Genomic DNA, 25354 nt, shown 5'->3' with positions numbered 1-25354 from the left:
TTTTTTTTTAAAAATATCTAAACTACTAAATTTTTTTTTTTTAAAAAAAATGCAGCCCCACCTAGCCCATATGGGCCCGACTAGCCCTTAACTTGCATCATCGAGAGCTGGACGTGTCCATGAAAGTCTTGGCATTCTGGACGTGGCTCGAAAAGGAGAACCACGGCACAAGATTGATCAGGAGGATCATGTTTCTTCCCTCGGCGGAACTGAACAAGCTCGCGGATGAAACACTGATGTGTCTGGAATGTGAGAATGGGTTTTCTCTCAGCCCCTCAGGAATCATGAGATTTCTCTGTTACTAAATCTTCTAAGTTTTTTGTTTAGGATGATGTCTAGCCTCCGGAGTTTACATGTGAGACAGGTGGGAATACTTCCTGAGGTTGACAGGCTTCTCAATACTATTTGTGTCCTGGCTTTTAAAGACATCAATCAGCAGTCGTTGGATGAGAATGCCGCCATGCACGCGGTGGTTGAACCAGCCTGAAAATGGTGATATTCAAGGTTTTCGTACTAGGAAGTTCATCGTAAATTATTGCGTTATATTAAAGACTATATAAGAAGGCAACTAGGAAAAACACGCTTTTAATCTTCTGTTTTAGTCTTTCTCTCATTTTTCCATTTTTCATATAAATACTGTAATCCCAGGGACGGAGCCACCCAATGGCTGGGGTGGGCTCCAGCCCAGTCTATTTTTTTGTGACTAATTAGGAATATGGACTGAGTTTCCTTCTTTTTAAATTGTAGCCTTGTATTTTTAATTTTTTTCCCGATTTTTAGCCCAATATTAGCCCATTTCCTGAGGGTTTTCTTTTACAGTCGTCCTCCCAAAATGGAAACAAGAGGATGAAAGCTGCTTAGTCTCCTACTGATTGGAAATTTCACGTGAAGGAATTTTTAAATATTTGATTTATATTATTTAATGTTGTTTATCGATTTATTCAGCCCAGGATAAATTTTTTTTCTGGCTACGTCCCTGTGTAATCCCCTTTGAGTTTACGAGAAGAAATAATACAGATTCATTTTTCTTCTTTCTCCAAACTTGATTTTCGTTTCTAATATGGTATCAGAGCTGTAAGGGTGCACACGCCTCTTCCTCATGGCGAAGGGAAATCAAGCAAATCAGGCTCCAAATCACGCAGCGATTGGATCGGGGAATCGCACTGCTATTGATGATTATGGTAGTCTTTTTTGTTTTTGCAAAATGGTGATCATCCTGGCTTGATCCTTGTCTCGCACCCACTCTCTAGAAGCAATTACAACACATGGAATCGAGAAATGTCCATGGCACTTACAGCCAAAAATAAGCTTAGTTTTGTCGATAATTCGATCCAACGTCCACCTCTAGATGATCTCTTGTATGGAGCTTGGCTTCGCTACAATTCGATGGTGATTTCGTGGATTCTTAATTCTGTTACTAAGGAAATAGCTGATAGCTTGATGTACATACCGACTGCTCATGGGATATGGAGTGATCTACGCGACAGATTTAATCAGAGCAATGGACCGAGAATTTTTCAGATTAGGAAGTTGCTGAGTGGATTACAGCAAGGTTCGATGGATGTAACTACCTACTGCACTCGGTTAAGGACGCTATGGGATGAGTTGAAGGACTTCCAACTAGTTTCTATGTGCAATTGTGACTCAATGAAGGGTTGTATACATTTTCAGAATCAGGAATGTGTTATGCAATTTCTAATGGGTCTGAATGAGTCATATGCTCAAATTCGCGCACAAATCCTGGTGATGGATCCTATTCCTATTATTTCGAAAACATTCTCATTAATTGTGCAAGAGGAAAGACAACGTTCTATACAACAAGACAACATTTCTTTCCAAGGTGATTCTACCCCAATGACACGCCCACCACATATTGCTGCTGCTAAATCCTTCTCGAATGTCAAAGGGAACAGGTATGACAGGCTGGTGTGTTCACATTGTGAGGGTGTTGGACACACCGTGGATAAATGCTACAAGTTACATGGTTATCCACCTGGCCATCCTAAGTACAAGAGTAAGCAATTTTCAAACAAGGCTTATGCAAATCAGGCTCGTGGACCTACTAATGAATTAACTGCTAGCACGGGTGAGGCTTCATTGAACCAAGAGCAATGCAAGCAACTTATTGCACTCTTAAGCTCTCAACTTTTGCCTCAACCTGGATCCACTCCGACTCCACAACATAATGAGCCTTCAGTTTCGTGCTTCAATGGTATATATTCCTTGTCCCTCAATTCTGATTTACTGTCACAACAGAGCTGGATATTGGACACTGGAGCCACTCACCATATCTGCTGCTCTTTATCCTTTTTCCACTCTTATACAGCCTTTCGCTCCAATGTCACACTACCTAATGGCCTCACTATACCTGTTTCACATATTGGAACCGTGTGCCTGTCAATGCATTTGGTGTTGCACAATGTTCTCTTCGTTCCCCAATTTCGTTTTAATTTACTCTCAGTTAGTTCCCTCACTACCAATTTGAAGTGCTCTGTCTTATTTTCTTCCTCTCTGTGTCACATTCAGGATTTAAGCATGAAGAAGACGATTGGGATGGGTAGAAGAGTCGGAGATCTCTATGTCCTAGAACCATACAACTCTTCAACTATCTGTAACGTTTCTTTCAATATGACTGAATTGTGGCATTGTAGACTAGGTCATCCATCACTTACCCGATTATCTGTCATAGGACGTGAATTACATCTTACACTTGTAAAGGACAACTTACATCCATGTTCTATATGTCATTTTTCCAAGCAAAAGAGGTTACCTTTTCCATCAAACAACTCTATGTGTGCATCTATATTTGATCTTGTTCACATTGACATTTGGGGTCCATTTCATCAATTAGTATTGAAGGATATAAGTTTTTCCTTACGATAGTGGATGATCATTCTCGATTTACTTGGGTATATATGCTTAAAGCAAAATCTGATGTCTTGCATATCTTTCCCACTTTTTACACATTAATTCTCACTCAATTTGGGAAACAAATCAAGTCTGTCCGTACAGACAATGCTCCTGAGTTGAATTTTATTGATTTTTTTCATTGCAAAGGCATTGTTGCCTACCATTCGTGTGTTAACCGACCACAACAAAATTCCGTTGTTGAGAGAAAACACCAACATATCCTCAATGTGGCCCAGTCATTAGTGTTTCAATCCAACCTTCCTTTAGTGTATTGGAGCGACTGCATCCTCACTGTTGTCTATCTTATCAACAGGACACCTTCTCCCCTTTTATCCTACAAGACCCCTTTTGAGCTACTTCATAACAAAGTCCCTGTCTTTTCCCACCTAAAGGTCTTCGGTTGCCTTTGTTTTGCATCCACTCTACCTCATACCCGAAACTAAATTTGCTGCCCGTGCTATTAGATCGGTTTTTCTAGGATATCCTCCTGGATATAAAGGCTATAAGTTGCTCAATATCCACACCAATGAAATTTACATTTCTCGGGATGTCATATTTCATGAACACTCATTTCCTTTCAAAGACGTTTCCTCCCCTCCAGTCGATATTGAGTTCTTTTCTGACAACATTTTACCCACTCAAAGAACCCTTCCCATTGATGCTTCTCAAAGTGAGCCCCTTCGCTCACGCCGTCACATCACACCACCAACTCACCTTAGTGATTACCATTGTTATGCCACCACCTCCACTAGCCTCTCCTCATCCACTGCTCATCCCTTATCCTCTGTTCTCTCTTCACACAGACTGTCACACCATCATCGGGCATTTCTTCATAACATCTCTTCTATCATTGAACCACGAACGTTCGCTCAAGCTGTTGTTCAGCCGGAATGGAGACAGACTATGGATGAAGAATTACGAGCACTCGAGCGTAATGGCACGTGGTCCATTGTCTCTCTTCCCCACACAAAAGTGTAGTTGGCTGTAAATGGGTCTACAAGGCAAAGTTCCTAGCTGATGGCTCTCTTGAACGATATAAAGCTCGCCTTGTTGCCAAAGGGTTTACAAAACAGGAGGGCATTGATTATTTCGATACGTTTTCCCCTGTTGCTAAACTCGTGACTGTCTAAACTCTAATAGCCGTGGCAGCTGCCCGTGGTTGGTCTTTGATGCAACTAGATGTCAACAATGCTTTTTTGCATGGTGACCTACATGAAGAAGTGTATATGTCGTTGCCTCCCGGATATCAACGCCAAGGGGAGCCTTTACCGCCACAGCCAGTGTGTAGATTGCACAAGTCGTTATATGGCCTTAAACAAGCCTCGCGTCAGTGGTTTGAAAAATTCTCATCCACCCTTATTCAGCTTGGTTTCACTCAGTCACTTGCTGATAACTCATTGTTTGTTCGAGTTCGGGGCAATATTTTTCTGGCCTTACTTGTGTACGTTGATGACATTGTTCTTGCCACCAACAGTGAAGAAGAAGCTATCCACTTAAAAGTTCTCCTAAACAAACAGTTCAAATTGAAAGATTTGGGCAATCTCAAATACTTCCTTGGCATTGAGGTTGCGCGGTCTACTCGGGGCATTTCCATCTGTCAGCGTCGCTATGCCCTTCAACTCCTCACTGATTCAGGTATGCTTGGGTGCAAGCCTCGCTCCACACCTATGGATTTTGGTTCTAAATTGAATCAAGAGGACAACGCCTTGCTTGAAGATTCTTCTCAATATCGGAGAATGATTGGTAAGCTCATATATCTCACCATCACTCGCTCAGATTTTCCCTATGTTGTTAACAAATTAAGCCAATATGTTGCCAAACCAAGAGTAGCACATTTGGATGCAGTATACAAGGTACTTCGATATATCAAAGGGACCATTGGTCAAGGGTTATTTTATGCCTCCTCTAATGATCTTCGAATCAGTTCCTTCTCTGATTCTGATTGGGCAGCATGCCCTGACACTCGTCGATCTGTTACCTGCTTTTGTGTGTTCCTTGGAAATTCTTTGGTATCCTGGAAATCCAAGAAGCAACAAACAGTCTCACGTTCATCTTCAGAGGCAGAATATCGAGCCATGGCTAGTGTTACATGTGAAATAGTATGGATCATTTCACCCCTTAAGGATCTGCGAGTCACACAAAGTGAACCAGCCATTCTCTTCTGTGACAGCCAATCCGCAATGCACATTGCTTCCAATCCGGTATTCCACGAACGGACCAAGCATATTGAAATTGACTGTCATTTGATTCGAGAAAAGCTCGATGCCAAAGTCATTAAGCTCCTACATGTGTCATCCGCGTTACAAATTGCTGACTTTCTCACTAAACCATTGCTGCCAACTCAGTTCAATCTGCTACTGTCCAAGATGGGAACTATCAACATACATGCTCCATCTTGAGGGGGACTATTAAAGACTATATAAGGAGGCAGCTAGGAAAAACACGCTTTTAGTCTTCTGTTTTAGTATTTCTCTCATTTTTCCATTTTTCATATAAATACTGTAATCCCCTTTGAGTTTACGGGAAGAAATAATGCAGATTCATTTTTCTTCTTTCTCCCAACTTTATTTTTGTTTCTAATACGTTAAATATGTTGTTGGGCCGATAAAGATGAAATCCCTCACATCAAGGGCCCCTCCACAACCGCCCCAAGCCATGTGGAGAGGAGGTAAATCACAGTGACCGAGCGGCCTCTTAGGTGGGAGGTTGCATTAAGTATGTTGTTTTTACATTGTTAGCTTGGCTTGTTTTGATTCAGGGATGATTTGTTATTTTGTTAAACTCTTTTATAAGCAGTTGTTAGCTTTAATTTCAGTTTGGGTCCCATCTAGACTATTGAATAGGATAGCATAGTAGTCATTAATAAAGTTGAGAGTCTCCCAATGGCTTTATATACTCAAGAACTTCACCTTTAATTAGTTTGACGTGTGCAATGTTATGTACAAAACTTATGGACCTCCCTGCTGTGACGAACCGTGTCTTAAAGTACTATTAATTTAATATTTACAGAAAAATTTGAAATTTTCTTATTAAATAATTTGTTAAAAGTATAACTCTTAAAATAAAGTAATAGTCACCACTCATACTAAAATAAAACCAATATTAAACTTCATCATTTAAAATAATTCCCCAACATCCAATTAATCCCAAAATCTATAAATTACTAATTTAATTTAAAATAGTCTAACAAAAAACATAATTTAATTTGTTTGTTACCAATACTAATAAATAAAAGTCAAGTAAATAGTTTAAAAACGTGAGTAACAATATAACTTAAACAACAAAGACCTCGAGTTTGCACTGACACTAGACCGAGCCTGCTCACTGGTCACCACCTCTCGTCTCCTCAACTACATCATCTGCATCGATCAAGTCTAGCGAGTCTAATGATTAAGCATGCATAAACCATAAATAACGAATAATACGTAATAAAAATCCATGCAATTTAATTTAGCTTGTACATAAAATATTATAGGCATAAATATGTATAATGTGACTCTCATGCATAATTTTTTTTATAAAAATCATATTTTCATACTTGTCATGCATAATTGCAAAAGTAAATAATTTTGCGTAGAGTTCTGTTCAATGCAAGTGGCCCAATACACATAAATCGTTTGATCAAACTAAACCACAGTACTAGACCGACATGGATCACCACAACCCTCGGACTTGATGTCTGCTCCCTAACATATTATAATCCTCTGAAGAGGTTTGAAGAGGTCCCAGAACACGTTCTCCAGCTTCCAAACACGTAACATAATTTGGCCCGAAGACAAATCGCATAGCTCAAATATATTTTTTTTGCATGTGATACACATTTATGAATATCATGGACTTCGTTGGAACACCCTGGACATGCTGCCACAACTTCATAAATTAACCATACAAACATAGTCCCAAAGATGCACTTGGACATGGATGATTCCTGAAATAATAAAAATAGCTTACGACTTACCGAACGACTCAAGACTCAAACCATACTTATCTAACACCATAACCTACTTTCCAAGAGCCTAAAACCACTTAAGAATGTGAACAACAGCTCATCAAAAAAAAAAATCCCATGAAATGCACTATGACTTGAATACCCTTCTTACGACTTCATGCCTAAATCAACGCAAACTGGACCTGAACCAGACCCTAGACTTGACCCTTAGACATATCATGAGACCATGATCCAGAGCAGACCCGCAGCCCAAGCCTCAAGCAAGCCAAAGCCGTGACAGCCCCTCCATGAGATCTGCACAACTTTCGTGTTTGTGGTTCTAGCGCTTTCTCTAGCCAATCAAGCTGTGAACCACATTAACTTGGCTCATTCTAGAACCCTTAGAGATTGCCTAAACTATAGCCAAGATCCCCAACCCAGCCCCTGGCTGAAACCATAAGGCCGAACACCTACAGCCCTTCCACGAGACCCACTTCTGTGCAGCCATGTGTTTCTGGTTCTGGCGCTTTCTCTAGCCCACCAAGCCGTGAACCACCTTAACTAGGCTCATCCTAGGACCCTTAGAGACTGCCTAAACTATATCCAAGAGCCCCAACCCTGCCCCTGACCGAAACCATAAGGCTGAACACCTACAGCACCTGCACGCATGCAAAAAAAAAAAGAAAAAAGAAACGCACATGCCCTATTCACTTCCAGCGGCTTTACTGTCCCACCAGGCCTTTTATAACCCTTACCAGATCACTTAACCATGTCTAAACACATTCCACATCATACCCATACAGCAGGAGTAGGTCCAGAAGCCCAGCAGAAGCATTGATTAAGAAAACCAAGAAAACGAGCCAACTCATTCATAAAATTTTAGATATTGATCCAATTTTTTTTCTTTCAATCTCAGCATCTATCAAACAAATTTTCATGCATAATTTAGTTCAAAATACATAATATAACTAGATCGGTGCGATAAAGAAGGGTTTAGACATGACTTTGAATTTTTAAACGCTCGAACATTCGAATATAGTTGCGGGGAAAACAATGGGTGATTGGAGCGACGTTTCATTTGTTTTTCTTACGTAAAAATGACGTGAATCAATCGTGCTATGTGGCGGTGAGTGATTGGTGATGATATAACCAAGAAAAGAGCTAAAATCCTAGCCCCTTTTTTCACAAAACTCACGGCTTTTAATTGTGGTTTGAGCGTGATATATACATACATACATACATATATATACATACAAACATATATATAGCTAAACAAATATAAGATAAATAATTTAAATCTCAAAGATTAAGTGCCAAATCTACAAAAATTCAATATCCAATTTAAAAGATTAATATCTCCTATTATTATTATTATTTTTTAAAATTGTTAAATAAAATACTAAAAATCCTAATAAAATTTAAATACTAATTAATTAAATAAATAAATTATGGCATAAAAATCATTATAATATATTTTAACCCCGAATTTAAGGAATAAATCCTTAATTTTTAAAATTAACATTTTAAATGCTTAAAATTTTATTAATCACCTAATAAATTAAATTAGACTTTAAAATATAAAAATTCATAAATCATTAAAAATAATTAATTTTCTTGGCTTAAAATAAAATATAAAATTCAATTTTTACACCTTAATCGTCTCTGATCCCCTTTTTCCGGTCCGACATCGAATATTCATCTGAAAAGCTAAAACTAACGAAAACATTTTAAATTGCATAATAATGAACATATAAACATTTAAAATAATTTAATCAGGTATCGTTTAACATTTACATTATTAATTAATTAAATTTTATAATTATACATGAGGTTTACGTGTACTGATTTTTGGACACCACAACTACCTTTCTTTTTAGTAAATCCTACACTTTATTTTAAAGAAAGACGTACAATTCAATGTTTTTGTGTATGAATTGGGAAGGAATAACTTGTACTAAAATCTTATTACATATCAATTACAAGCGATAATTTTAACCTACTTCATCTGGCGATGGCATAAGCCATGTATACTTTTAACTTATTTGTTGATTAAATAATTGTTATGATTTCTTTGGAGAGATGTTTGGTAAATGAAAAGTATTTCGCAGAAACCTTGTACCTGATAAGCTTTAAAAGCCTTCCTCTCGGCATGCATAATGTGTTGGGGTGCAATAATAGTCTATATTGGTCGGGTAGAACAATCAAAACGTGAAGCTTAAGTTGCTTACTATTTAAAAGATTTGAGTTTCACAATAATTTTTGGTAAAACGACAAACACACAGTCTTACGATTGGTAAAATAGCAAGAACCCAGATTCGATTATCATTGATTGCAATGAGTAATAATGTAACGTCCCGAAAATTTGAATGTCCACGTGAACCACATGCATGCAAGATTATAAAATTTCTTATGTATTTTAATTAAATTGTTTTAATTGCATCTATTAAATATATTAGGCATGTTTATATGATTTAAATATGGTTTTCAACTAGAATGCATAAAACTTTGTTTTAAAGGTTATTCGAGATGCGATCGAGGAACAGAGACTGGGCCATATTAGGGAAAATATTTTATTAATAATTATTTTTAATTGTTTAATGTGTGGTGTATTTTAAATTGAATTTTTGAATATGAGGTGTTTTGAGGTGATTTTATATGCCGAGTCGTATTTTTAAACAGTATTCAATTTTCGACGAAAATATGAACTTTTCGATAACTCAGCTATTATTTTCACAAACTTTCTTAAAGAAGATATTTAAATATTTACTAAAGGGCTTAATGGACATATTATACCATGTTAATGGACCAAAGATTACATCACTTGTTTTATATCAAATAATCAAGGCTTCCAAGTCTTTTATTTATTCCAAACTCACGTCTCCCACCCTCAAAAACACTAGGACTCCTGCTAGCAGCCAAAAACACACGCACACACGAGAATTTGGTGAAGAAAGTCACGGTTTTGAAGGAAAATCAGCATAGGGTCTTCTCCTCGTCGACATCCTCGCATCGCGAAATCGTTTTCGAGCGTAATATACGCAAAAGCACACCTTATCTTTCTTTCAAACATCTTTCACTCCATACTATATATAATTGTTTAACTTTGCATGAAAAATATGTTGCACAAGATTTATTTTCGTTTTTATGGGCATATGTGCATATAACTCATGTTTTGATGATATAAAACTCATGTTAAGGATGCGTGAATGGGCTGCCATGGTAGGATACCTGAAAGGGATGTTTTTCCACATGTTTAAGGATACTTAGGAGTATGATCAAAGGCTGGACAGTGGGTGGAAACATTCTGAACGTGATTGGGAATCCTAGAGTCCTAGTATTTCGACCTTCCTTCCTAGGAGAGCACGGTGGCTTGCTGCTCTTAGGGTCACGTCCAGGAGACATAAGGGATGGCAAGAGGGTCCTAGAGTGGTCGTGCAATGGATGGGAAGAGTGCACGCAGGCTGCACGCTGTTTTGGGGCTAGGGCGTGCGGTCCTTAAGAAAACGAAGGAGGGGCTGCGAAGGGGGACTTTCCGGGCAAGGGCAAGGGCTGGGCTTGTGAGGGTCTAAGCCAAGAGTCAATACGGTCCAAACATGGTCTGATATTCTAGCCATGCGCAAGTGTGGGAGGATCGAACCATGCACATCATTGTGCATGGCTCGCTAGGTCTGGTCCAGCAATGTGTTGAGGGCTTGGTCTAGGTCGTAGGATGGCTGGTGAGCAAGTGGTCTTGTTGGTTAAGGGCTGGAGCCGAGGTAATAGGAGTTAGAATCCCACTAGGACTAGGATTATTTGTGCATAAATTCAGTAGATGGTATGGGAGTGTTCAAGGGGCTTAGTGGGCTTGAATTGGGTTCAATATGGTTTAGTTATGTGTTAGGAAGCTTTGGTTCAAGTTTGGTAAAGTTTGGTTAAGTTTCGAGTCAATATGAGTCAAAACCGGGATGCACGTCTAAGCTTTAAAAGCAATTTGGGAAATTAGTTGAGGGGCATAAATTTACGTCTAAGGAATATTTATAGGAGTTTTTTTAAGGTTATATGTTAAGTTTGAATGATTTGAGATGTCGTTTCGAGGTCTAGAGATAAATATGGAAAGTTATGCTTCTAGGGGTAAAACGATCATTTTACCCTTAAAAATTGTTAGATGTCCTAGCAGTGCCTTGAATGCTATAATATATGTTAAAGTGTTTATTTTAAATGTTTATGAAATTATATGATGAAACGTTAATGTTAAAAGACATGTTGCATGCTTGGTTTAAAAAAAAAATAATTTATATATGCATGAATTTTATAAGTGATGGAAATATGAAAAGTTGAAGGAGGTGAATTGATTGTGACTAATACGATGATACAATGATAAGATTAGAGATAACATGAGGGAAAAGGCCTCAGAGAGAGCCCGTTTACGGGATAAGGCCCAGAGGGAGCCCGACGATCGTATTTACATTGACATGATATGATTATATGATAGGCCAAGGCTCAGTTGACCGGTGAGAGTGTCGTTGACATCCCCGTCGTCTAGTACTGTGGTTACACGTAGATGGATCCATCGACCTTCAGACGATACAAAAGTCACGATTAACGATCTAAATTCAATAAAGGGAAACATATACGTATATGATGAAAAGGAAAATGTTTGTCATGGAAAAAAATGTTTATGATGAAAGGAAAAATGTTTATGTTTATGCATGTTCAAGAAAAGCTATTTCAGGTAAAAAGTATTGTCACTGTTGCATGTGTATGTATATGTATTACTTGTTTTCATGGTTAAAGTTTGCTGAGTCAATACGGTTGAACCAGTCAAGAACTGGCCAAGGACAGGAATAAAAACCCGCCAAGAACCGATCATCTATTTTTAATTATATTTTTTACTATAAATTTTTTTTAAAATATTTATTATATTTAAATTCTAAAATTTTATTTTTTTTAAATATATGGTTATTTTTATTTTGAGCTTTATTAAAAATATTATTTTAGTAATATTAGACATTATTTTGATTTATTTTTAAAAAATATATATAGATATAATTATATTTGATTATATGCATGTTGATTTCTTCCGTATAGGATCTTTCCAGCAAGAATAATTGTAAGTATATATTTTTATTATTATATATATTTAAGATATTTTAAATTTAAAATATATTATTATATTATTATTTTATATAATATAACAGTTTTTTTGTCCAATTAGACCGGTTGACCCATTTTAAGACAAACCAGTTCGATCACTGATCCGGTTATAAAAATGCTACTATTAAATATATTAATCATAATCATTAATAAATCGAATTGTTTCATAAAATTTTCTTATATTCTAATTATTATTTTGATAACGATAATGAGATTATATTAAATATGTAATTTGTAAAGATAATATATTTTTAAATTTTTAAAGTGAATTAGATATTTTAATTATTAGTAAATTATATGAAAAATATTACTTATCTAAATAGATACTGTATATTCTTAAAAGTTAATTTGTGTTACAAAGTCGGACTGCTAAGTAACCTTTATATATAGTATAGATAAACATATTAGTAGGTCTCTTATCATTCATAATTGGAATGAAAATTAATATTTTTAACATAAAAAAATAATATTTTTTCATGAATTTAGGTCAGGTTGATGAATCATCTCACCAAATTGATCGTGAGATCATCTCAAAAGAGTTTTTGTGTAAATATAAAAGATGAAAACTACATAATATTAAATCTTAATAGTAAATATTTTTTTGGTATGAATCTTAACAGTAATTTTGAAAAGTTTTTTTTGGAATGAAAATTTAATATGATATTTAATGGCATGTTTTTCTTCTCTTAAAATGTAAAATAAAAAATGCGATAACGTAATTTAACAGCATGCAAATCTAGGATTAGTACAAAAAGGCTAATTAAATTATTTTAATTGCATTAGTTAAATGTGGTGGGCATTTTACATGTTTAAAGTATGGTTTTCTACTAGAATGCATAAAACTGTGTTTTAAAGGTTATTCGAGACGTGATCGATGAATGAAGACCGAGGACCATAAAGGAAAATATTTTTATTAAATGATTATTTTTAATTATTTAATATATGATATATTTTATATGAGAATCTCGAAAATGATGCTTTTTGAGATATTTTTACACACCGAGTCGTATTTTAAACGGATAATCGATTTTTTAAGAAAACATGGACTTTTTGGAGGCTCGATTAATATTTTAGAAAAATTTCCTAAATAAAATATTGTATCTGCACTATAATGGACCTAATGGGCCTTTTATACTAAGGTTATGGGGCCTAAACTCCTACCCGATTATTTATATCAAATTAGGGAGTTTCTAAACCACAAAACACTTCATATATCACACAAGAAACCTAGGGCTTTATCTTCCCACCTCTCCTCCATCAGCACACGCACACACACCATGTTTTTGAAAGCTATTCACGTGAACTTTGAGGAAATTTCATCAAACTTCCTCCCCCTTCTCTCCATCAACGTCCCTCGTGTCAAAGATTTTTGTGTGTGCGTGAAATACGTAAAGGCACACTTTAACTTTCCTTTACTAATCATTCATATCATATTATATGTGTTTATACATGATTGCATGAAAAATATGATCTCATCTTATATATTTTCGTTTTTATGGCTTGTACATGATAAAACTTGAGTTTTCATGCTTTTAAATTCATGGTATTGATGCAAAAAAGGGATGCCATGGTAGGGCCATAAGAAGATATGAATTTCAGAGGGTTTAGGGACTCCTAGATGCATGTTTAAGGGCTGGATAATAAAGATGGAAAGGCTGAACAAATATTTGGGTTTTAAGGGACTAGGTTTTCGATTTTGGTGGCTAGGAAGGAGCAAGGCACTAGCTGATGTAGGGAAGTTTTCATGGGTCCTAATAGGGTCGAGTCATGGTCCTAGATAGCTTGAGGGAAGGCTGGTGCAAGGCCTAGGGATGTAGGTGGAATCATGGGTCACGTGAGTCCAAGGTAGTGCACGGGTTTATGGTTGCAAGTGCTAGGGCTGTATAGGCTGATCCAGTAGCTTTTTAAGGACTCGATTATCGTCTTAGGATGGTTTCATAAGGTCTGGACTTGTTGGTTAAGGGCTAGGATCGAAGGGGCTCAAGGTTCGGTAAAGCTAGGGTTTTTCGAAACTAGGGCAGAAATTCCAGCAGCTTCCTAGGCTTGTTCAAGTGTAACGCCCCAGATTCGATGACTGCCCTCACTGTACCAAAATGAGTCTTTCCAGTGAGCTTATGTCCTCACTCACACGTACCATAGAAAACTTCCCAGGGGGTCACTCATCCCAAAATTACCCCAAGTCAAGCACACTTAACTTTGGAGTTCTTGTGTGATGAGCTACCGAAAAAAAAATGCACCTTCTTTTCGGTAGCTCATCACATAAAAACACCAAAGTTAAGCGTGCTTGACTTGGGGCAATTTTGGGATGTGTGACCTCATGGAAGTTTCCAGGGCGCGTTTGAGTGAGGACATAAGCACGCTGGAAAGACCATCTTAATACAATGTGAACATTCGTCGGATCTGGGGCGTTACAGTTGGTTTCAGAGCCGAACTCTCCCTGTACGGCGTGGTTCGGGGACGAACCAAGCAGAAACTGGTGGGCATGTGTAGCCCGGGGCCGAAGAGGGCGGAGGGTGATCGCGGGTGCCATGAGGTTGCACGGACAATGAGCGGTTCCTGGCAGGCTTCTAGGTGGAGGGAAAATGAAAGAACCGATCTTACACCGGAAGGAGAGGGATTCCGAAACTGTTCAGGATGAGACTGTGCAGTTGAGGAAGGCTTAAAAGATTTGATATGTACTACTCATATCAAGAAGGTGCATCTTCTTTTCGGTAGATCATCGCATAAGAACTCCAAATTTAAGCGTGCTTGACTTGGAGAAATTTTGGGATGGGTGATCCCCTGAGAAGTTTCTCAGGGTGCGTGTGAGTGATGACATAAGCACGCTAAAAAGACCAGTTTTGATAAAGTGAGGACAATCGTCGAATCTGGGGCGTTACATCAAGGGTCTTAAATGGTGTGATTTAGGTTGAAAAAGGGTTATAGGGGTGTTAATATGTTATGGTTCAAGTTTGGTAAAGTTTGTTTATGTTTTGAGTCTATTCGAGTTAAAACTAGGACGTAAGTTCAAGTTTTAAAACGTATTGGGAAATTAGTCAAGGAGCTTAAGTTTATGTCTAAGAAATATTTATGGGTATATTTTAAGATGTTATGTTAAGTTTGGATGGATTTGGGTCATCGTTTTAAAGTTTAAGGGTCAATTGGGAAAATTATCGTTTCAGGTGCAAAACGCTCCTTTTACATCTGAAAAATATTAGACGTTCTGGCAATGTCCTTAATGCTGAAATGAATGTTAAAATGTTAACTTTAAAAAATTTTGGGATTTTATGGTGAAAAACGATAAATTCTAAAAGATGTGTTGTATATGCTTGGTTTAAAAGAAAATTTAATATTATTGCATGTATTTTTATAAAGTGATGGAAACGAGGAAAAATATTTTGAAAGAAGTGATTTAATTGTGACAGAAATGAAATGGAGATTCGTGAGGGATGAGGCCCCAGTGGAACCTGTTTATGGGAAAAATCCCCGTGGAACCCAATGACAGAAATTTTCATCGAAAGGATATGATGCTATGTAAGGACAAGGCTCAGTTGACCGGTAAGAGTGTCGCTGATGTCCCCGCTGACTATAGGATAAGGCACATAACGGAAAAGTGGTTAATGTTGCCTCGCCCCCTGGTACCATGGTTACAGTTGAGATTGATCAATCGACCGAATGATGAACATATTATAACAATTAATGAACGGAATTCATCTTAAAAGAAATGTATATATGTATATATAAATGATGAAAGAAAAAGGATATGGTGAAATAAAAAAAGGTTTAAATTTTTTGCATATTCATAAAAAGCTATTTTACTAAAAGTATCTTCATTGTTGTATGTGAATGTATATGTATTACTTGCTATCATGGATAAAGTTTGCTGAGTCATTAGATTCACTAGGTGTTATTGATACAAGTGAACATGATTTTGATGATGTTGGAGGACTTAATGGTTGAACTGGCTGGACTGAACATAACCCGATGACCTTTTCTAGTTTTCCATATTAAGATTACTTTAAAGATTTTATGACGTTTATGAATTTTGATGCTTTTGAGTGGTTTTGGGAGAATTTAATATGCTTATACTTTATTTTTTTAAAAATGCTAGTTTTAGGTTTGGTTTGACGGTTTATGATTTTACGTTTTGCACTGCGTTCTATATTTTGAGTAAAATAGTTGGTTGAGTTATTTTAAATTGTTTAAAGGAAGAAAAAATTTCTAGTATATTTTAAAGGAAAAACGAGTAGTGGACATTTCATAAAGATGGGAAACACATCGAAACACGAGGTATTCCTTAATTTGTCTATTGCCTTCTCCCATATTCATAGTCTTGGCAGCAACTTCAAGAATGTGGAAAGACAACAAAACTTGCACGGGTTTATGGCTGCAAGTGCTAGGGCTGTAGAGGCTGATCCAGTAGCTTTTTAAGGACTCGAGTATGGTCCTAGGATGGTTTCATAGGGTCTGGACATGTTGGTTAAGGGCTAGGATCGAAGCGGCTTAAGGTTTGGTAAAGCTAGGGTTTTTCAAAACTAGGGCAGAAATTCCAGAAGCTTCCTAGGCTTGTTCAATGGTCTTAAATGGTGTGATTTAGGTTGAAAAAGTGTTATAGGGGTGTTAATAAGTTATGGTTCAAGTTTGGTAAAGTTTGTGTATGTTTCGAGTCGATTCGAGTTAAAACCGAGACGTAGGTCCAAGTTTTAAAACGAATTGAAAAATTAGTCGAGGAGCTTAAGTTTATGTCTAAGAAATATTTATGGGTGTATTTTAAGGTGTTATGTTAAGTTTGGATGGATTTGGGTCATCGTTTTAAGGTCTAAGGGTAAATTGGGAAAGTTAGCGATTCAGGGGCAAAACACTCATTTTACACCTGAAAAATATTAGACGTCCTGGCAGTGTCCCGAATGCTGAAATGAATGTTAAAATTTTTACTTTAAAAAATTGTAGGATTTTATGATGAAAAATGATAAATGCTAAAAGACGTTTTGTATATGATTGGTTTAAAAGAAAAATTTATATTATTGCATGTATTTTTATAAAGTGATGGAAACGAAAAAAAATATTCTGAAAGAAGTGATTTAATTGTGATGGAAAGAAAATAGGGATTCGTGAGGGATGAGGCCCGGTGGAACCTGTTTATGAGAAAAAGCCCCGTGGGAACCCAATGAAAGAATTTTCATCTAAAGGATATGATGCTACGTAAGGACAAAGCTCAGTTGACCGGTGAGAGTGTCGCTGATGTCTCCGCTGACTATAGGCTAAGGCACATAACGAAAAAGTGGTTAATGTTGCCTCGCCCCCTGGTACCATGGTTACAGATGAGATTGATCAATCGACCGAATGATGAACAGATGATAACAATTAATGGACAGAATTCATCTTAAAAGAAATGTATATGTATATGTATATGATGAAAGGAAAAGGATATAGTGAAAGAAAAAAGGTTTAAAATTTTTGCATATTCATAAAAAGCTATTTTATTAAAATATTTTCATTGTTGCATGTGAATGTATATGTACTACTTGCTATCATGGTTAAGGTTTGCTGAGTCATTAGATTCACTAGGTGTGATTGATACAAGTGAACATGATTTTGATGATGTTGGAGAACTTGATGGTTGAACTGGCTGGACTGATGTTGCACATAACCCGAGGACCTTTTCTAGTTTTCCATATTAAGATTACTTTAAAGGTTTTATGACGTTTATGACTTTTGATGCTTTTGAGTGGTTTTGAGATAATTTAAGATTCTTATACTTTATTTTGAAAAAATGTTAGTTTTAGGTTTGGTTTGACAGTTTATGATTTTACTTTTTGCACTGCGTTCTAGAATTTGAGTAAAATAGTTGGTTGATTTATTTTAAATTGTTTAAAGGAAGAAAAAATTTCTAGTATGTTTTAAAGGAAAAACGAGTAGTGGACGTTTAATAAAGATTGAAAACACATCAAAACACGAGTTATTCCTTAATTTGTCTATTGACTTCTCCCATATTCATAGTCTTGGCAGCAACTTCAAGAAGGTAGAAAGACAACAAAACAACTGGGTTTTGAGCAAAGCTGAAATTTAAAAGAAAAAATACCAAAAGATAATTGGATGAGTTCTAGTTTTTAATGGAGACGTTACAATTTATCCGCAACTCGTAGATTTCAAAATATACCATTTAAAAAAAGGATCAAGATTCACCTGGCCACATATCGCGCATTATCCATGTAACTTCTACTCGTTTTAAAAGTGCGGAAATATTTTTTTTTTCTCACATTTTCGAAGATAGATATTCAAATAATTTACATGCATGCAACCCTGCCAAAAAAGCTATTTAAAATAATCGTAAGTCACCGACTGAAAAGTGTCGTAGTTTAAAAATTATGCCACTCGGCCCACGATCATGCATCTACAAAATAAAATAAGTAAAATCTTGAAAATCAACAGCATATCATAAAAACGTATAGAACTGCTCGTGTCTACTCAAAGCTCATAAAATTGTGATGTGCGGAAAAGTGTGCTCCTCGGGTCGTGCTCGCACGTCCTGCCCTGCCAACTCAGAGTTCAGCACCTCCAGTCCCCTCATCATCAAGCTCACCTGCATCACACATGCCTAGTGAGTCTAAAGACTCAACACACCTGTACCAAGAATAACAAGTACATATACAGGCACACAGCAGTGAAAAATATCATACTCAACATATATTTCATGAACTTAAAAGTATAACATAAACGTGTCGTGTCAAATCATGTCATCTCGTGTCAAATCATATACGTATACATTTTCATTTAATTGAATTCAATTCATTAGTTGTGACTTTCGTATCAACTCTATCGATGGATCCATCTACGTATAATCACAGTACCGGGCGGCGGGGGACATCAGCGACAACATTACCCGTCCATTGAGCCTGGGCCTCAGCTCATCATATCTCATGTCATCGTATACATATACATCGTCAGTCACAACCAATTCCCATCCTTAAAAAAAAATACTGATTTAACCCAAGTGTTCCTCAAAAGTTCGAATTTAATCCTCGAAAATCTCAGAATTTGCAATTTGGCCCTTAAAGTTCTCGATAATTACCATTTTTTGGCTCTACAACCATTCGAAATTTGAATTTTCGTCCCCATAACATTTTCGAATTAGCCTCATTAAACCTTAAAATTCTCGAAACTCAAAATTTAATCCAAAATTCGGTAAATTTGAAAATAGTCCCTTAGAATTTTATTTTTGCACTTAGGTCCTCAAATTATTGGTTATTACAATTAAGTCTTTAAAATTCTCAATTCATGCAATTCAATCCTTAAGTCCCACTAGCTAGATCATGAATCCTAAATAAATTCTCATAACCAATCTTACATTTTCATAGATACTTAAAATCCTCAAATTGTACATTTATAATCCTAAAGGTTGTCGTAGTCTTCGAATCATTAATCCTTACAAGGAATCCTCGAAAAAACTAACTCGGCTAACAACCACGAACCATCAGTAATTTTTTAGAAAATCTACAAGTCCCAAAGGCATTCAGAATTTTCAAGTTTAACTTATGACCCACGAGTAGAAAATCAGTACTACTAACCGAAATTAATATAGTCAAATCATTTTCGACCTCTCCTAATGCCCAATAGAAAAATTCTTATTAATGTCCAATTCCACCACAAAGCCAGCATGCATGAAAATCATATAATTTCTCATTTCATGTCGTAACATGCGTAAAAAATTTTAAAGCATCTAATCTCAAAACATAAAGACAGATAAACATATACCATAAAACATATATCATGTAAACATGCAGGTGATAGCATTAAAAACATTAAAAAATTTAAATCATAAAAGCTTACAGAATTGAGGCTTGAAGACTGAGTTGCAGAAGTTGGCGGTGGCACAACCCTATACAAGAACCTGGCTCTATACCAACTGTAACGCCCCCAGATTCGACGACTGTCCCCACTGTACCAAGACAGGTCTTTCCAGCGAGCTTATGTCCTCACTCACGCGCGCCTTAGGAAACTTCCTAGGGGGTCACCCATCCCAAAATTACCCCAAGTCATGCACACTTAACTTTAGAGTTCTTATGTGATGAGCTACTGAAAAGAAGAAATTACCCCAAGTCAAGCACGCTTAACTTTGGAGTTCTTATGTGATGAGCTACGGAAAAGAAGATGCATTTTCTTTTCGGTAGCTCATCACATAATAACTCCAAAGTTAAGCGTGCTTGACTTGGGATAATTTTGGGATGGGTGACCCCCTGGGAAGTTTCTTGGGCGTGCGTGAGTGAGGACATAAGCTCGCTGGAAAGACCCATCTTGGTACAGTGAGGACAGTCGTCGGATCTGGGGCGTTACAATCCACAACCTACAATTTTGTTATGCAGCACACCTACTGTGCACACTTACGTGAGAATCTATACACCTATTGGATGTTGTTGTGATTGATTAAGCTTGTTTTGGATCTCGAAGATCCTCGACTGGTTGTTATTTCAATTGTGAGTTCAGTTGGGTTGGCAACTAGAATTTAGTCTTTCTCGGTTGTAAATATCAATTGACAAACAAAAATGATGTAGTAGCCCGAGTCCCATTTTGTAGGGACAAAACATGATTAATTAAGAAAATCATGCCATTAATAGTTTGAAAGCAACGATCGAGTTTGGACTCAGAGGGTCAGATCGGAAGGTTCGAACCAGTTCCGAAGGACCGAACGTTTCATGGGCCAACACATAGAGAGGTGTCAACTATGCTTTTACACATAGGGTTCAAAAGCACGGGGTTGCGTTTGGAAAGACTGATGTAGTTTAGAAGATCCGATCAGAGATCGGACGATCCAAAGATGTGTCTAGACAGACATCGAGAGAGCATGCCACGTGGTTGCATGGTGTAGTTCGGATGATCCGAAGTCGAGATCGGTGGATCTGATCATTGCCTATAAATAGTGCATGCGAGATTCATTCCAACTTGCTAATTTCTCAAGTTTCCTCTATTCTCTTGGTGATTTTTGAGGAGTTCTAGCCATATTGCTGAGGGTCGGGCGATAGCAAGGTGCTACTGAGATCATAGCAGAGCTGTGTAGAGGTTCCGAGGCTTTCTACATTAGAGGACTTACGACAAACGCATGTATAGTACTCAACCATAAATAGCTAAGGGAATAGCTATTGGCATATTTCAGGGATCACTATAGTGATATGGTAGTAACTTGACCTATAGGCTTTGACCAGTAGACCCTGTATACTCGACCTGCTAAAGATATACGTAAGTACTGACTGAGATATCCAACTGAGTATGCATGACTATTATGTGTTGCATTATGTGATATGCATGTTTTACGACTTTATGATATCTTGCATGTACATATATCATGTCGAGCCTGTTATCATTCAATAGCTAGTTTAGTAAGGACGCTTAGTCCTACACAGTTATTATTGTTATTGGACACCGGGAGCTATCGTGATAGCAGAGACTGAGGCTACGGTGATCTAGTTAAATGTATGAGCTTCTCAGAGGATTGTGATTCCACGATGGAGCTATACACTATTGCCGCCTAGTACTGAGCATGATTTGATACCAGTTACCCAGTTCACATACATTATAGGTTTGCATACTCATACTTTACGTACTTGGCATTATCACTCACGTCCTTGTTCTTATCTCGGACGCCCCGTTCGACGGGGTGCAGGTTTTAGGTTGGATGAGACAGGGTTAAGAACGGAGCCAGTTGCCGCTGGAGAGGGTAATCAGTTTTACTTCCATTTGGGTTTTTACTTCGATTTGGTTGTATCAACTATATTACTTTGGACTTTACATTTACCATTGTTTTTTATACCGGTTGTGTTCTGCCGGATTATTCTTTGGGTTTTATTTATTTTTCCATAGTTTATCACTGATTTTTGTTTAATTAATGTTATTTGCATGCTTAAGCCTCTGATTAGTAGTTGATTCAGGACGGGTCACTACAGATTATGAGCGGAAAAGTTGAGTGATAGATTAGAATACTGAGTAAGATGGGTGAAAAGTAAATCGACTGAAAGTAAGTAACACAACAATTGTTTCTGGATGTTCGGAGACTAAAACTCCTATGTCACCCTTTCTTCCACAACAAAAGGATTCACTCTTGAAAACTTTGAGTATTTCAAGCACATTGTAACACCCCGATCCAAGATTAGGTCTTACCCACTGCCTATCTCAGAACTCCTAGACTTAACTTGAGAATTACAGCCCTTAACTGAACTCTCTTACTACAATAGTGATTTACAGAACGCTTCAACTGGTCTACAAATAATGAGTTACAACTTAATACTTAGCACGATATGATCTTATACTTGATTAGATAAGACTTGAGTTGTGTGCTTGATCGGTTGCTTCAATGGTTCTTTGAAGCTCTTAGCTCAACCGATTGAATGCTTGAAGAATGCGAGAGTATGCTTCATATGCGAGTGTTGTCTCTCTTCTCGACTGATCTTCTTAAGTTATTTATAGCTTTGGATTGCAATGGTCACGATCTTCAAAATAGTTGTTGCTTTGTCTTTTAACTTTTGACCTCTGTACTGCAGTAGTGCACATGCACAATTTCATTTATGTCTGTACTACTTTATCCAATTCTCATAGTCAACTAGCCACCTTTGACTGTTTTGACGGTCCAGTCTATCTTAGATCAAATACAGTTGAGCTTCAATCAATCTTCTTTGATTTGTCTAGTCTCGCTCTGCTCGACTGAATGGCTCAACTAGTCTAGTTGTCCTTTTATCCAGTTTAGCTCATGGACTAGTTGGCTGGTTCCAGTTGACTTTGTCCAGTTGATTAGCTTCTATTCAGTCTTGGACAAGTTCAGCGCCTGATGATTTTTCCTATTTCATTTGTCAACACCAAAACTACAAATGTTCCAACAAATGTATAATTTTTCTATGTCTCATAACATCCAATAGGTAAGTGACACCTTATCGATGCTCACATAAGTGTGCACGTGGGTGTGCAGCATAGCAAAACTATAAAATCCTATGCAATTAGAGAAAAATCTTCATAGTTTACCCTAACTAGAGAAAATTGCAATTTTAGTCATGCAACTTGGCATGTTTTTTGTTTTAGTCCTGTAACTTGTCAGTGTTTGGTTTTCATCAACTAACTTGGATCGTTTTTTGGTTTTGATCTTTTTCACCTGAAGCCTCTAAATCTATCAAATATTGTATATTTGGAACCGATACTCTTCTACATGGCTTGTATTGCGAGAACAAACTCATTACACACATCAAAATAAATATAAACAAAAATAAAGAGAAAAAATAAATTAAAACGACACCAAATATTTTAAAATGAGAGGAAAAAGCTTGTTGTTTCCTTTTATTTTTGCTTAGATAGATTTTAATGTGTATAATATAAGTTTTATTCTTACTGTATGAGGCATATAGGAGAGTATCGATTCCAAATAAACAATATTTGATAGAATTAGTAGTTTCAAGTGAAAAAGAACCAAAATAAAAAAAAAATCCAAGTTAGTGGATGAAAAGCAAACAATGACAAATTACAAGACTAAAACCTAAAACATGCCAAGTTACATGACTAAAATCGCAATTTCCCCCACAAACTACGACTAACAATTAAAGGTGAACCGGCCACTAGCTAGAGCTTGTGCACCGCTCTTGGAAACACCTTGCGACCGCTAACCGAGGAGCAATTCATTTTGTTCCACACCTTAGACTGCAAACTCTACGCGCGGCTAGCCCTTTCTCTACGTCGCAAGCCAGCTGTGTCCATGAAATTCATCCCATAGTCCATCGTCAAACTGTGAGGCTCTCACCGTGAGTTTCACCATTTTGTTGAGATTTTCTTTGAAGTTCTTTTGTTCTAATACCTGATTGTACTTCTTCTAGTGAAATTGTTTGTTCTCTTACATATAGCATCACATCAAGAAATTATTTCTTGAGGAAAGTAAGAAAGTTAAATCCACCAATATTTTATAATTCCATTCTTTTTGATACATTTTTTGCCTACTTTAATGATTAATTGTTCATCTCCACTCATATTTCAATCAACCTTTTTAACATGAAGCTATTTTTTTGCTTGGCCCACGATGGGTTTCTTCAAAAAAGTTTTCATTTTCTTTTCCATCATGTCCTTCTTCATGTGTCAAGAAATCTTCGACCCTAGCCCCTTCCTAAGGCCTCTAATTTTGGAATACGCTAAGTGATGCCCAGTTGAAAGATTGTCATAGTGAAAAATTTCAATTGAAGTGTACCAGTTGGAGGGTTGCTATGGAGGCTAATAATTTAAGTCCATTGGTGACAATTCCTGAAGATTGTGCTGATTATGTGAAGGAATACATGGTAGGAAAGAGATACAAACTTGATCTTCAAAGTGTTTCTAATGAGTCTGAAAATTGAAAGAAGTGTTAATTTGAATTGAGATGGGAGATATGCATAGATTTTTGATATAGATAGACTTTACTATCTAATCTTCCCTATGATGCTAAGCATGATTATGGCTTGTAGATTTTTTATAGCATGATTTGATCAGTGGGTTGGGAAGGGATAAACACCTGCTGTAGAGTCTACTTTTAAGTTATATGTGAATTCTTAATCTTGGTAATCAAGGTCTTTCTATTGACTGGCCGAAGTGAAAGGCATCGAAATAGAACCATGCATAATTTGTTGAAAGCTGAATTTAAGGAATGGAACAAGCTCACACTGAGCTTAAGGTTCAAAAGATTGGCAGCTAAGATTATTTTCTGTAGCAATTGTATGGGTGATAAAAGAACTGCTGATGAATGTCTCCCAAAGCAAGGAAAACTTATGGGCATAGAAAATCTGAGGGTTACACGAGTCGAAGCAGCAAATAACTTGATAAAATCAATGGCAGATACAACCGGATTGACCAAAGAAGATGGCTATGTGGATATGAAGAAAAGAAGTTTGTTACTGACTAAAAAGTAGAAGTATAAAAGCTCCAGGAAAAGACAGGGAATGACACTTCTTGGGAGAACTAGATTCAATTAATATCCAAGAAAAAGAAGTGAGAAATGGAGCAGGAAGGATTCAATATAGGAGAAACTTGAGTGAAGAGTTCATTTGTGTAATTCATTTATTGAAAACTTGCGATCAATAAACAAGGGATTTGCAGTTTTTCCGCAGATGTAGGCCTTATTCCTATTGGTTTTTGTTTGGAACGATATCAGATCAATGTCTTGTACAAGAATCAAGATCCCGTATGTTAATTTCTTTTCATTGTAAACCCATTTCTTAACATACATATTTCTACAATGGTATGATATTATCCATTTTGTATATACATAAAGTCTCTCGCCAACAGACTACATATGAAACATAGATTGTATATGTTCTAGATCATCGATGAGAAGAAATTTGCATATCAAATCGATGAGTTTGTTAAAATCCTTGATGATTTAGAGAACATCGATGAAGAAGATAATAC

The 25354-nt window shown here is 36.7% G+C and overlaps 1 protein-coding gene and 1 pseudogene across 1 annotated transcript; both read left to right on the top strand.

The window, feature by feature from the left end:
• Nucleotides 1-1278: 1278 nt before the first annotated feature.
• On the top strand, nucleotides 1279-2798 carry LOC142525993 (uncharacterized). Its single transcript, XM_075630267.1, has 2 exons — nucleotides 1279-2212; nucleotides 2527-2798. The coding sequence occupies exons 1-2, from the start codon at nucleotides 1279-1281 to the stop codon at nucleotides 2559-2561; spliced, it is 969 nt and encodes a 322-aa protein (XP_075486382.1). The 3' UTR covers nucleotides 2562-2798.
• A 21198-nt stretch (nucleotides 2799-23996) lies between these two features.
• LOC142526246 (acid phosphatase 1 pseudogene) lies at nucleotides 23997-24872 on the top strand (annotated as a pseudogene).
• The last annotated feature ends 482 nt before the right edge of the window (nucleotides 24873-25354 follow it).

The sequence above is a fragment of the Primulina tabacum genome, chromosome 15 (genome assembly GCF_025594145.1).
Source record: "Primulina tabacum isolate GXHZ01 chromosome 15, ASM2559414v2, whole genome shotgun sequence".
Taxonomy (NCBI): Eukaryota; Viridiplantae; Streptophyta; class Magnoliopsida; order Lamiales; family Gesneriaceae; genus Primulina; species Primulina tabacum.
The sequence above is the reverse complement of the archived record's forward strand: the minus strand, read 5'-3'. Positions and strand labels throughout refer to the sequence as shown.

Bases quoted from the DNA above. Each gene is read 5' to 3' on its own strand.
- LOC142525993 (XM_075630267.1), top strand. From the start codon at position 1,279: ATGTCCATGGCACTTACAGCCAAAAATAAGCTTAGTTTTGTCGATAAT. The intron at 2,213-2,526 runs GTATATATTCCT...TGTCACATTCAG, and splicing joins TTCAGTTTCGTGCTTCAATG to GATTTAAGCATGAAGAAGAC.